Consider the following 14,821-nt stretch of genomic DNA (forward strand, 5'->3'; position numbering starts at 1 on the left):
CATCCCCTAGGTGACAGGCAGTGAGCATGGTGCTGGGGCTGTGATGCCGAGCAGAGCCCAGGCCCAGCACTCACCGAGCTTCCCGTCTCGGGGCGGAGACAGATTACGTAATGGCGTAAGTAACTGCTGTGATAAGTGCTAAGGGGGAAACACATAGGCTGTTCTACGTCCATATAACAGGAGACCTGCCCTAGTTCTGGTGCTCTTAGGGAAGGTCTTTTGTTTTGCTGAAGAAATCATAATTTGAAAAATGAGAAAAAGTTACCTACGAGAGGCCAGTGGAAAAGAGTATTCCAGGCAGACGGAATATTTGCAAAGGTCTTGAGTCGAAACAGGGCATGACACTTTCAAGGAAGCAATAGAAAATCTGTGGAGTGGAGAAGTGAAAGCATGAGGACTGTGGGTAAGAAATGAAACTTGAAGCGCTGGGTCAGAACAAAATTATGCAGAAAAATTGGTAGGACTTCATCATAGATTAGATACGCGAGGTGAGGAAGAGCACATTATGAAAGGTTACTGCTCAGTTTCTGGCTTCCTTCCCTAGATTGTGGGTGCTAGTGACCCCATTCACCAGAGAAGGACCAAGTTTTGGTAGAAATCATCTTGGGTTTGATTTTGGACACGTTATGGTATCTTTGAAACAACCAGATATGTGTTTTGTCTTACCAGGCAATGAAGGAAAACCCTTCGGTCCCCCAAATAGTTTCACATTTGTGGCTCTTTTCTATTATCTCAATTTTGTAAGTATAATGTGATTTAGGAATCTCTGGTCCTTATCTGCCTAATAATTGTTCTGCTCCTGTTTCTTTAGCAAAAGATTCAGATGGGCAAGTTTAAGATAAAGATAAACCTAGAGAGGCAGTCAGTGCGAGTGTATTCTTATCGGTTACTCTTGCTATATTTAAAAATCCAATACAATCCAGACTCTGAAATCAGAAAATATTGACATTTATTAGTCCCTATCCCTTTTCTTACTCTGTGCTATCTCCCTAGCTGACCTCATACCTACTTCTCATATCCTCAGTTTCCTCGTATACTAATAGCTCCCAGATAGGTATCCCTAGTCCAACCTGTTCTCTCATCCCTAGATGGGGGTACCCCTATTCGGATACAAGTCTCTGACAGGTACGTCGCGTTCAAACCCCAACTCTTTACACCTCCTCCATCAAACCCTAGTGGAGAGCACTGCCCACTATCTATTTTATAAGCGGAGAGCCTGCGACTTACTCTGGACAAGTCTTTCTCTCTCTCCACCCCCCAACCCCCATATCTAATTCATCTTCTCTTATAAATCTCTCAGATCTCTGCCTGCACGTTGCCACTGTCCTAGTTCAGTTATTGTTTCCTCTTGGACTACTCTAATTGGCTTTTTGACTGGACTCCTCCCCTTCATTCAAACCTCACTTTAATTCTTGTTTCATAATATATCCAGAATAAGTTTTAGAAATACAGATCTCATCCTGTCATTCTTCTTCTTAAAATCCTTCAAAAGCTTCTCTTTGTTTACAGGATAAAGACCCCAATCCTTAGCATCGCCCATGGCACTTTGTGAATTAATCTTATCCCTGTAGAATTCCCAGCTTTTCCTTATGCTCTCTGATGAACTTTCTTTCCATTTCCTTGACCCTCCTCATATCTCGGTGAAAACATCACATTCTCAGGAAAGCTTACTTTCAACCTCCTTGTTATGCTTTTGTAATGATGTGTCATGTATTCTTACTGTTTTATGTATATTTGCACCACTGGCTAATGTCTCCACACAGACTGAATGCTGTGCCGGCGGGAACTGTCTGTCCAGCTCCCACAGTCACCCTGTCCCCACACAGGGCCTGGCATGCAGGGTATGATCGACCAAACATTTTCAAATGGTCCTGAATTTTCTGGTGCTTAATTTATGTCGATTTTGAAGGCTCCATTTTATCACAGTAAAAATGAAAACACAAATTGTGTGAAATTCCTGTGAGACTAAGAAATAAGGTCTAACATTCCTATTCTGTCTAGTATATGAATAGGAATGTGTGTTTCCTTCTGGAAATTAGCCTCCCTGATGCTAACAACAGAAGATAAAGAATTTCCCTGTGTGTGTATCCATTTATTTAGGTGACCATATGTACGTGTGCATACACATGTATGTTGTATGTGTATATACCTGTATATGTACACATGTATGTAGGTGGGTACGTACATATTTTGACTTGTGCAAGCTCTACAGTATTTACTTTTTGTACTTAAGTACAGTATACTTAAGAATTATAGCTGTGGAATCAGACTGCCTGATTTGAATCACCGTTGTATCAGTTACCAGCTTTGGGATCATGTTTCTTACTTTCAGTTTCCTCATCTAAAAAATGGGAATGCTGATGATGATGCTGGTGTCAAACTCAGGGTTATCATGAGGAGTAAGTCTGTTACCTCCCCATCTCAGTTAATACTTTTCCTGACACGTAGTAAGCACTCAATAAATATTAGCTATTATAATTATCTCCTCTCACCACTCCTTATAGATGTCAAAATTGCCCTCATGAGTAAATCCGTGTTCAATTTAGACCAGAAATCCTCATATTCTGTCATCATCCCACGTGCTTGTTCTTTTCACTCGTGGTCATTCTAGTTACTTACCTCTCAATCTTTTTCTGGCTACACTGTGTATTTAGGTTATTGGCCATCGTCTTTTTATTTTAAACGGTAGTAAGACTCCCCTCCTCCGTCCCCTGCCCCCCCCCCCCCGGAATGTTGGAGCCAGAAGAAGCTTTAGGGATTGTGGAGCCCAGACAGCCCAGTACCCTCGTTGTTTCAAGTGGAAGGTTAGGACCAGAGACCACAGCTTCTCCTGATGGTGGAATTTCTTGTAAATCTTGAAAGACATTTTATTTCTCGGCAGAGCACAGTTCACAGAGTAAAGTGTTAAATGGACTATTCAGATTTGTCTTTGGGGAGATATCAGGAAATTCTTGTGTTTATAACCGAGAAACTAATCTTGAATTATAGAGAATGTAGGTGCATTTCATGGGAAATAGGAGGAAAGTTCACTTACAGCTCTTCTTTTCTATGTCTGTGCCTGTTTTCGTATGCTGACCCCTTCTCTTACCCTCTTGCTTCTCTCTCTTTAAAACATTTCTACATCCTAGAATGTTACTCAAATCCACCCCTCCTCTGACTGTTCCTAGTCTTTACCTTCATCAAGTTCTCATTTCCTTCATCTTGACCATTGCAACGACTGCCTGTTTTGCTTGCCTTCCTTATTGCCGCACCTCCCCTTACCTGTGCCACACGTCCTGCCAGCGTGATCTCTGCCAGTCCTACTCGCATCACTTCTTGACAGACTCTCTTGTGACTTAGCCAACCCGCCAGCCTGTCAGCACACAGTCCGTCCCTCGGGCCCTCTCTCTGTCCGTCCATCCCGTGCATAGCCCCGTAGGCTGTGCTTCAGCTCTTCTCAGAACATGCTCTTTTCAACCATTTTGATCAAAGAAATTCTCTTGACTGTCAGGTTCTTTACTGGGATGGAGAGCGTCAAAAATAGCACCCGTCAGCCTTAGGCACTTCTTCACGGTGGAATTCACAGGCTGGGGAGTCCCTGTCATGCAGTGGAAGTAGATACGCCTGAGTGGAGTCTTTCTGCACTGATGTTAGGTCCTTGGCCTGGTTCTGGACCTGCGCAGTTATTGGTCCTGGGGGGCCTTGGAAGAGTAGGTCCTGGCGGACTCAGGTGCTCGCTGCCTTAGGGTGGTGCGCTCTGTGTGTGTGGCTTTGGCACAGATCATCCCCCAGGCCCCTTCTCTTTTATGCTTATACTCACCCACTCTCCTTTGGTGACCTAATGGCTTTCCATACCGTCTACACACTGATGCTTCCTACGCTGGTGTCATCAGCCAGTCCTCTCCCTTGACCTGCACTTGCACACTTAACTGCCTACTCAGTGTCTCGACTTGGAGGTTAATAGGCATTTCAAGTTTATCACGTTCAAACTTGAGCATACCCATTCAACCTCCTCCCTTGCAGACTTTTGCATCTCAGTTCTATTAGTTCTGCCTTTCCACGCCAGACCCAGAACCTTGGAGTCATCCTGGCTTCTCCCCCATCAGCAGCCCATCCACGTGTTTCATTCATCAGCAGATCGTGTTGGTCCGCCTTCAAAATAGCTCTAGAATGGAGTGTCTTCTCCTGTCTCAGTGATGCCCCCCCAGTTTAATCTACCAGCACCTACAGCTTGGAATACTTTAGTCGGCTCCTCTTTCTGCTTTGGCCCCTTCAGATGATTGTCAACACAGCAGCCAGAACGATCCTGCTAAGATTCTGACTTGAGCGTAAAAGCCAGAGTTCTCTGAGGCCCTGCAAGACGTAGCCCCAGTTACCGTTCTCACCCGTCTCTGCTTTGTTCACTTCAGCCGGACTGGTTTCCTTACTGTTCATTGAACGCAGCAGCCATATTCTCACTGCAGGGCTTTTATACGTATCGTTGCATTTGTCTGTAACAAACATTTTTACACCAGAGACCTGCGTGCCTTTCTGGTTACTTTCTTTTGGTTTTAATGCAAGTACCACTTTCACAGTGAGTGTGCCCGGATCACCCTTATTTAAAAAGCCGTCCTTCTCCCAAGTGTCTTCCCTACCTTGCTCTCTTTTTCTGTGTAGTACTTAACAACACCTGAAATTCATTTTCTTGTGTATCATCTGTCCTCTCTTCCACGCCCACAGAGTGTCAGCTTTACGAGGGCAGGGGTGTCTCTGTTCACTGCTGAGCTCCTAGCCCGACAACAGTGCCTGGCACATAGGGGTTCCCAGTAGCACCTGGACGGGTGGATGGGAAGGTGGAGCCGAGGGAGGGGATGGATGGATGGAGAGACAGATGGACCGGCAGGCGGACAGATGGGTGGGTGGGAAGGAGGGAGGATAGAGGGTGAATAGGAAGGAGGTCAGGTTTGAAGGTTAGGAAGAAGAAGAATTAGTTTGCTTTTAAATATATTTTGTTTGTAAAAGTTCCCTAATGGAGATGTCGAAAAAGGCAGGTACGTAGTAACGACATAACATGCAAAACCTGGGATTTGGTTTGAATCCGTTTCTGAAACTAATAATACTTTGGAGCGCACTGTTGACCATCCTAATGATTTAACATATTTCTGACTTTACAGTACAAATATTTTATTTCCAGTCATGTAACACTAGGTATTTATGTTTTGAAGGGCTATTTTATTTATGCTATGTTTGAATCTGGGTAATGAGTTACAGTATAGTGAGGATTTTCTTTTAATTATTCTCCGTATTAGAACTATATGTAACTCAAATGACTCATTTTTAATAAATTAGAAAGACCTCTGGCAACCCATGAGAATTATTCTGGATAAATACCACAGCTGACAAGGCTTCAGTTCCTTTCCCTGATGCCACTGACCGTTTAGACTAATGTGGAGAAAACACAGAGATCTGGCGACTCAGTGATGGTCTTTTGAGGTCTGGCCCATTCTTGATGTGATCATATATATATATATATATATATATATATACACACACACACACACACATACATACATATATACATACACATACACACACACACACGTGTGTGTATATATATAATGAGAGAGAGAGAGAGAGAACTGAAACAAATTGAGCATCTTAACTAATACCTGTTCTTTTAATTATTGGTGTCATGGATTAGTTTGGAAAGCTGCAGCATTTGAATTTCTTATATCTTGCCCATAGTTAAGATAACGAATCTGGGAGTCTTAACTATTAGTAGAACCGCCACCATAAAACCTATCCTGATTGTGGGTTTGTTCCACTTCATTTATGTTATTGTGTAGATTTGATCACAGAATAGCAATGTTCTGCTTTATAGCAATCTTTGCATTTATTGAGGGAAATAAGACTGAAGAGTCTGTTCTTTTTCTGTAGCTTTAGATGTTTTTGGTTTTTTTTAAATAGAGAAATATAAGATTGACTGGAGCAAAATCTGCCATCTAAAACCACCCATTTATACTACTAATAATTATCTGTGCTTGCCTTAAAAATAGAAAAAAGCAAACTAACTAACCATATTAGTCTTTCCGATCGGTGCAGCAGCATCTCATAAATGGCACCTTATCTGGGAACCAGTAAAGAAAGTTGTTTTGTCTGATGACATTGTAGTATCTTATGTCATGCTGCTGTCATGAAAATACAGAGATGTCCAATTATATATCTAGCACTGCTCTGTTGCACATACACTTGTCTGCAAAAATAGAAACATTTCAGGTTGGGATATTTAGAGTGTCCAGTACTGTGAAAATCATACAAAACCAAAAATAAACACTCACACAAAACCCTCCTGATACTCTTTGGATTTAGATCATTTCTATAGTAATCACAGTGCTGGACAGTAGTAAAGAAAAAAATGTTTGTTTTGTTTTGTTTTGGTGGGGGGAAAAGTGTGCGCAAAGCACACTGGTAGACTCATGGATTTGGGATCTGTAAGGAACTTCAGAGTTTATCTCGTTTGGCCCACTAGTATATAGGCTAAGACAGTGGAAGATTAGGGAGGTGCAGTGCTGAGCCATGTGGCCTGGTTTTTAGTCGCACAGCTCAGAATTTCATCCAGGCCTCCCGGTGACCAGGCTCGTGGGAGGGGCTTGGGCCACCCAGCAATCCAGCTAGTCCGTTCTTCTGTACATCGACCTTTACAATCATTAATCTAGTCATAAATTTGTCTCACGAGGCTTTGTGGCTTATGAAAGGGTTTTCTGGCAGTGTGACATTTTTACCTTCACAGTAATCCTACCATTTCTCTTTTACACACACGAGAAAGTTGAGATTTATAGATGTTTAAGTGCCATGCCACATTATGATGTCACATTGCTAGTGAGGGAGTGGCAGAGCCAAATTCTGAACCCAGGTCTCTCCTCCACAGGCCCTTAACTCCCTGGAGAGTTAGTGCAGTAGTGGGGACTCACAACGATAGAAATCAGAGATTGAAAAGTACTTGAAAATAAGACTTGATCAATCACTGGAAAATAGATGTTTTCTAAATGTACTGTTGAAGAAGTTAAACATTTGAAAGATTTCATCCTTTAGAATCAAATAGATTCATTTATTAAAATCAGAACCCTTGACTGACTGTAAATGAAAGACGTTTTAAAATATATCCGGCAGCTAAACATCACATGCATAAAACCAAACCAATGGAAAGTGTAGGTCCCTTCGCCACCCACACCACATCTGTATGTGTTGTGCAACACGTGTGAATGTGTCACGTTCTCTAAGACATTAGAAATCACCCCAACTCCGGGCTGGTGAGGGCTGCTGCTGACAAGACCCCTCGTGCTGCTGGAGTGTCTTTCCTGGAATAAAGTTCTTTCCACAGAGGGCTGTTCTGATTGGCAGAGGCATGTCTGCATATTGAGCTATACAGAAATGGTTAGCATTCCATGTGCTGTATTTTCTTTTTGAAGTAGTTTTATATCAATTCTGTTTTTTAAATTATTCTGAAGTAACATAATTTAGTATAATTTTTAAAGCTGTAACTTTACTATCTGCTTTAGTTACTATGTTACTCAGTAGCTATATAATTGAGTTACTGTATTACTCAGATACTGTAGCTTTAGTACCTGAGCCTGCAGGAATGGGACAGGAAATCCAGTTTAGTTTTTGTCTTGATCTTTTTGCATTTAAAAAAGCTCTTCATCATAGCTGAGTGGTTCAAAATTAGAACTAAAGGTAGAATGACATTCGAAATTTCTAAATTCTCTGCTAGCTACAATTTAATCTCCTTTTTATAGAATATTTACGTGATTATTAAACATTATCAAAAACAACAGCTAACAGATGTTGGGACTAAAAGGTAAATATGACTTATCAGTTAAGTGTTTTGTTGTATATAAAAATATGTAAAATTATGAGAATTTTAGAGCTAAATTTAAGGGGTGTGTGTGTGTGAGAGAGAGAGAGAGAGAGAGAGTGTGCGTGTTTCTCACTCAGTTACTACGAGCAACGCTGATAGTTCATAGACAGGAAGCCAAGGCTCCAGGATATATTAATATATAATATACTCGCCCATAGTAGACATTGAATAAACATGTGGTGAATGAAAGAAATGTGTTGTGTAGTGAGTGACCTAGTTACCCGGCTGGCATAGAGCTCAGAGCCTCAGTTGCATAGCTTCTGGCAGTTTTTGCTTAATTAACTAATTTCCTAGGTTATTAAATAGAGTACATCTCACTACAAATACCATCTGAGAGTTTAAAAATGGTTTTTCAAATATTTCTATTTGTTACATGGGATAGGAGACAAATAGCTGAGTGTGCTGAATTATAATTTTATGTAGATAATGAGACTTATAAATTATAAATGTGGAATTGTTGGAAACTGATACTTGATAGTCGTCCTAGAGACATGCAATAGAAAGTGGTTGTGAGTAAGAGTTGAATTTCTGTAAAGTTCTCATATAATACATCTAAATATCCAGACATGCTTCTTCCAGTAGGAAAAAGCTCTGGAGAAAGAACTTTATTCCAGGAAAGACAGACGCCTCCAGTATGGGCTCATCTCAGCATTTTGCCTTTTTCGTTTTTCTCTTTTGTAAAAGTAGTGTTCGGTGTTAACTGGTACTTCTTACCAGTGAAGGATGAAGGGTTTTAGGATACTTCCGTGCTCTGCCCTAGCTGTTCTCGAGTGTGCCCCAGGACCCCGGTTCTCTTCCATTGGGTCCACAAGCTCAAAACTGTTTTACTAAGATGTTATCTTTCTTTTCACTCTCATTCTCTCATGAGTGTCCAAGTAGAGCTTTTTAGAGGATCTTTGACATGCGATCACACAACAGATTGAAAATAGAAACAGATTTGAGGCTCCAGATTTGCTAACATGTAAAACAATGCTTTTCTTCTCGCTATATTGTTTATTTATCATAAAAATGTGAATATGGATTTATAGTGTTATTAACAAATGAATATTTTAAACATTTTAATTAATTAATTTCATTTTCATTTCAAGAATGTTATATAAACGGAATATTATAGTATGCATCCTTTTATAATTGGCTTTTTTTCACTCAGCATAAATCTCTAGAGATTCATGCAGATTGTTATATGTATCCATCATCGTTCATTTCTTTTTGTTGCTGAGTAGTAATCCATGGTATGGATGTCCCGTAGCTTTTTCAATCCATTTACCTGTTGAAGGACACCTGGGTTGTTTCTGGTTTGGGGCATTACAAAGAAAGCTGCACAGGTTTTCGTGTGAACACCGGTTACATTTCTCTGGGATACATGCTTAGGAGTTTGGTTGCGGGTTGCATGGTAGTTGCAAGTTATTGTTTAAGAAACTGCTGAGCTTGTCCGGAGTGGATAAAGGGATCCTTAGTTGTAAAAGTTTAACCACCACTGCTTTATGCAAAGGCAGCTATCAAAGCTGATTTGTAACGTATAATAAAAATGTTCTTGTGTTGATACCATCAAGTAGAAAAAAAGAAACTTTGTTTTTAGACTTTTGAAGATTAAAGGGAGTGATATGTTATTCTTTGTAATCACAGGGCAGGGTCCAATATGTTGATTGCTTTGCAGTGCCACAAATAAATGTGCTTGGTTTTCTCTTGCGTATTTGTGTAGTTATATTATACAGTTCAGCATTCTCTACATTTCAGGCTCAAGTATGAGCCTGAGAAGAGTTTTTTTATTTTTAGTGCATATTATGTGCCAAGAACCGGGACAACAAGAGATACGCTGTTGTCTTTACCCCTAAAGAGGTGAGAAGAGGGTAAGGAAGCATATGCACGTGTAGTTGCTGAAACGCAGGTGTGTGCAGAGGGCAGCAGGAGCCTAAGGGACGCGAGGTGTGCCTGAAAGTAGGAAGAGGCGGAAGGATTTGACGGAGGAGGGAGAGTTTGAGCTGAGACTCAAAGAGCGAGTAGGAGTTTGCCAGGAGGACATGAGGAGAGGGCATTTCTAGACTCGGCATTGAGACGTCAAAGGCTGTTTCCCACCTGACCATACTTGGTGGTAATACTTAGCTCACCATCTTTTTTCCCTGCGCTGGGTCTCCTAGGTTAGGGCCAGTGAGGGCTCTTTCAATCTGAATCTAAAATACCATCAAGAGAAATTACCCAAATAATATATAGTTTTGGAGTGGGCAAAGTGTGACAACTGTAATTCTTTCTGAGAGTCTCTGATGTACCAGGATATTCTCGCATCATAACCAGGAAGAACAAGCATGTTACCCCTAACTGGAGTTACGTAGTGAAACCGTCTTATAGCTCCCTTTCCATCGCACTGGCTCTTTTTCAAGATATTATTTAAAATGTGTTGTAATATTCCCAGCCAATGTAATAGTTTCCATCTCTGTACTATTCCTGGAATATTAGCTAAACAGATAATGTAGTTTGTAAACATACACAACATGCTACATTTTATATTTTGGAAAATATTGAGGACTACTATATATTTAACTTGTATTTTAATATTTCAAAGTGTGCTCAAAATATCTGAAATCAAGATTATATAAACATGGGCATAGCGTCCCATTTACACAGGTGTATTTCTAGTCACCCAAACCAGAGTGATCAAGCACATTGTCACCATTTGGTCATTCAGCATTTATTGAGCCTTTACAGAGCTCATGGTTCAGTGAGGGACAGAGTGTGAGAAGTGGTATAAGGTGCTGCAGAAGAAGTGGTGTAAGGTGTTGCATAAAAGGGGAAAGAAAGTCATCTGCCTGGATTGGGAATAGAGGGGTGGGGTTGGGGATTGGAAAACAGGGTCAGGCCACCTTTGTCCTGACGAAACGCGCAACCAAGGTTCTGATGAAATAGCTTACCTACGTCCTATAATTACTTCATTTACTGTTGGGTTATTTTGAAGCAAGAAAGAACTGATTTATTTTCCTTTTACTCAGTAATAATAAATTGTATGGCTTTGGGCAAATCCACATCTGTCCAAACTTTTGTTTCTTTATCTTTGATAATAGTCATAATAGCTAACACTTATATACAGCACCTTTTATGGGTCAGGCACTGTTCTAAGCTAAGCTGTATGTACACACACACACACACACACACACACACACACACACACACAAACATCCATTCTTTATATCAACCCTTTGAGATAGTTGAGTAGTCCTCAATATTTTCCAAAATATAAAATGTAGCATAGTGTATATCTTTACAAACTACATTATCTGTTTAGCTAATATTCCAGGAATAGTAAAGAGATGGAAACTGTTAAATTGGCTGGGAATATTACAACACATTTTAAATAACATCTTGATGTGTTTACTCCCATTTCGCATATGAGAAGGGAACACGTTCAGTAAGATCACAAAGCGGGTAAGTGACAGAGCAAGGACCTGAACCCTCACAGACGGCTCCGGGGTGCGGCCCCCACTTTAATCTGTTCATATGCACATGTCGGTGATCTGTTTTCATCTCACGTTTCGGGTAACAGGTATTTCGGGGCTAGAGATAATGCAGTTGTTATTTGGTCTTTTAAATGGGAACATGTTATTTTTCCTCTTGAAAAGATTTTGTGACAAAAATGAAAATAATCAAAGCACTAAAAGTTATTTAGAGCTTTAGAAAACAGCTAAAACATAATAATCTTAAGAGAAATGTTTTCTTAGTCATTATGTGGGAGGCTAGAATTGCAGTTTATTTTCTTGAGGAATGGAAAAGTTAGGATAACCGCTGTCACAAAGAAGAGCCAAAGACGTGTACATTTTCTTGCTAGTGAGTGGAAAACAAGCCTCTGTAAACATTCTGTGTTCAAACACATGGGCTGAAGCAGCGCCTGCCTGCGATAGACGGTGTTTGTCTCCTTAATCTCACATGCCTTGCACTGACCTCTAAAAGGTTACGATGCTCAGAGGGAAAAGAACAAGCCCCAGGAGTTACAAAATACCAGGAATGTTTGCTCTTTCTGGTGGTACCGATAGGGGTCCAGATCACAGGCTGCTCTTCCTGTCCTTTTATTAAGAAGTTTTTAAAAAACGCACAGTTGATCTGAGATCAGCCATCCCATCTGAATCCTGTCCCACTCCCTCTTAATTTATGGCCGTTCTTGTTAAATCTGTTGCAATGTTAATGTCGTTTTTCTAATAAAGACACCAAATAATATAGCAAATACATAGGTGTGATTGGAGGAAAATGTTATTATTGAAGCAAATGCTGGTAGCATTAACATGTTGTCTCTCTCTGTCCTTGGGGCAGGCGCACCTGAGTCGTACCACCCCCCAGCCTCGAATACAGTTTCTTCTCCTCATCCTTGACGTCTTGGTCCCTGAATGTGTGTGTATGCTCGGGTCCCTGTGACTTAGCGTCAAGATGTCCTTCTCTATTTTTCTCTCTGGCCAGTGCTTCCTGCCACAGCTCAGCAGTCGCCGTCCGTATTTTTCCCTTTTGAAAGTATTTCCGGCCACAAAGCCAGACTGAGCTAGATGCCAGTTCTCATCTTTCTCTGTGTTCACATGGCATCCTAGCATCGCTTCCTCGGAGTACTTATTACATTGCATTTTAATAATGGGTTTCTTAACCGTCCTCTCCCTCCCTCTCCTCTATCCTTGTGCAGTGCTTGGCACATACTAGACACTGTAAATATTTACGGGAGAATGAATACAGACAGCTGCTGCCTTTACTTGACTTTTTAACCCCCTGGGGCTGCAGCCGCAGGAATATGGAAACCCTTATCTGAGGGGAGCATTCCTTGGTAGGTCTGCACTACACTGGGGTGGGCTGTGGTGAGAGTCTTGTGTTGGAGAGGGGACACACACACACACACACACACACACACACACACACACACACACGGCTGCTCTGAGTAAGCCAGAACAAAAGGGAGTGTGAAGTAGTATGACGTGGAATTGAAATTTATAGCATGTCTTATCTGTTTAATTGAAGTACAGCAGTTTTTTTCTTTTAATGGCCTGAAATAGTATTGTATTTTATGAATTTGCACAGGTGTTATTTATATATGTTATACAGATTTATCTTTCTATAATCTGTTATATAGAAAGAATATTTAAATCATGCATACTTGGAAATCCATTTCTCCCCAAACGTAGTGCAGAGCAAAGGTCATTTCTTAAACAGACACCAAATTATCCTTGGGACTACATTTCAAAGACAAAGTCTTTGGTTTAGTCCTATCAATGTGTAAATTCAGTCAGAAGCAAAGAACCATGGCTGGGATTGCTGATACAAATGTATGAGATACTATACCTCAAATTGCATTATTAGCATATCATGTAGATTAATTGACTTTAAAACAACCATTGAGCAGTGAACTATTTGGGGATTTCAGTCAGTAAAACAAATTGATTGTTTCTTACGTCACGCCGTACAATATATGGCATCTTTCTTTTTAATCACAATTTCTTTTTTTACCGTGAACTTGGTAGTGTACATTATTCTTAGCCAACTAGCAAATTAATTTCATTTTTATATTTTTATGACTAATTTATTACCTGATCTAAATTTTAATTTTTTACTAAAAAGGAAGTTAATTAGTCATGTTATGTTGATACTTGTAGCCTATCTTGAGGACACTAATTACTTTTTTTTTGTTTGGTTTGTTTTGTTTATCTAGAAAAGCCTTGGTTTTTTTTCAAATGAGTCACTGTCTATTAAAGGAAAGCAAATTGAAGTGGAAGTCTAACACATGAAAATACAGAAACTGCTGTGGTTGATTCAAAATGGGAACAACTAGTGATGAGATGGTGTCTGTGGAACACACCTCCTCCTCGGCCTACAATCCTCTGTGTTTTGAATGTGGCCAGCAGCACTGGACCAGAGAAAACCACTTGTACAATTACCAGGCCGAAGTGGACGACGACCTGGTCTGCCATATTTGCCTTCAGCCCCTGCTGCAGCCTCTGGATACCCCCTGTGGACACACGTTCTGCTGCAAGTGCCTCAGAAACTTCTTACAGGAGAAAGATTTCTGTCCATTGGACCGCAAAAGACTTCACTTTAAGTTGTGTAAGAAGTCTAGTATTCTAGTTCATAAACTTCTGGACAAATTATTAGTGTTGTGTCCGTTTTCTTCCGTGTGCCAAGATGTAATGCAACGCTGTGACCTGGAGGCACATCTTAAAAACAGGTAAGCAAGCACTTTGCAAGAGAGAGAATTAACTGGGGTTTATGACAAGGATTCAAACAAATATTCGATATACAATAAATAACTAAGCTGCAGGGAATAGTATTTAACATTGTCAATCAAAAAACATGAATACAGAAACATGAGTAGCAGGACATAATGACAGACTCGTTTTGCAAGGCAGTTTGGCAGTTTGTTTTAAAAACTATAAATGCAAATATCCTTTTATCTAGCTTATTATCCTAAGAAAATAATCCAAAAAGGAAAAATTGTATATAAAGATGTTCATGGCAACGCTACATACACAGGTCGATAAATTGGAGTCAATCTAATTAACAGTAAGTAGGGCAAGAGTTAAAAATACGGTATTGTATCCACTCAGTGGGATATTTTGCAACCAATAAAAATAATGATTTTGTTGTAACATGGAAAAGTAAGTGTAAATAATTTTATTTGCTAAGATCTTAGAAAGATTCTGAGTTCAGGGACTAGACTGAACAAGAACTAAGGGTTGGAAACTTTAAAACATGTACTGGTTATTTTTGTTCTGAAAAGCTTTTTAAAAGCTTAACTAATTTAGTTCACTGATTGTTCAGTGAGTTGTATAATTTGACTTCGGTCAAATTCTTGATCTTTAAAATTTTAACCCTGCGGAAGGGTTAAAATACATCTCATGTCATAAGTAGGTAGAATCACATAAAATGACAGAAAAAATATATTGATGTATAAATTTCAAAGGTAAGCCAGTCATGCAGTGTGGAGTT

General features: G+C 40.1%; 1 protein-coding gene across 5 annotated transcripts in view; it reads left to right on the forward strand.

The window, feature by feature from the left end:
• LNX2 (ligand of numb-protein X 2) overlaps window positions 1-14,821 on the forward strand; it is a 65,760-nt gene that overhangs the window by 19,195 nt on the left and 31,744 nt on the right. For all 5 annotated transcript variants that reach the window (XM_074330059.2, XM_019736473.3, XM_074330057.2 and 2 more), the window contains one exon: window positions 13,548-14,060. In XM_074330059.2, the coding sequence (XP_074186160.2) occupies window positions 13,654-14,060 (407 nt within the window). In that variant the 5' untranslated portion in view covers window positions 13,548-13,653. The remainder of the gene's footprint in view (window positions 1-13,547; window positions 14,061-14,821) is intronic.

Source organism: Rhinolophus sinicus, chromosome 16 (genome assembly GCF_057876585.1).
Source record: "Rhinolophus sinicus isolate RSI-liver-muscle chromosome 16, RSI-T2T, whole genome shotgun sequence".
NCBI classification, from domain to species: Eukaryota; Metazoa; Chordata; class Mammalia; order Chiroptera; family Rhinolophidae; genus Rhinolophus; species Rhinolophus sinicus.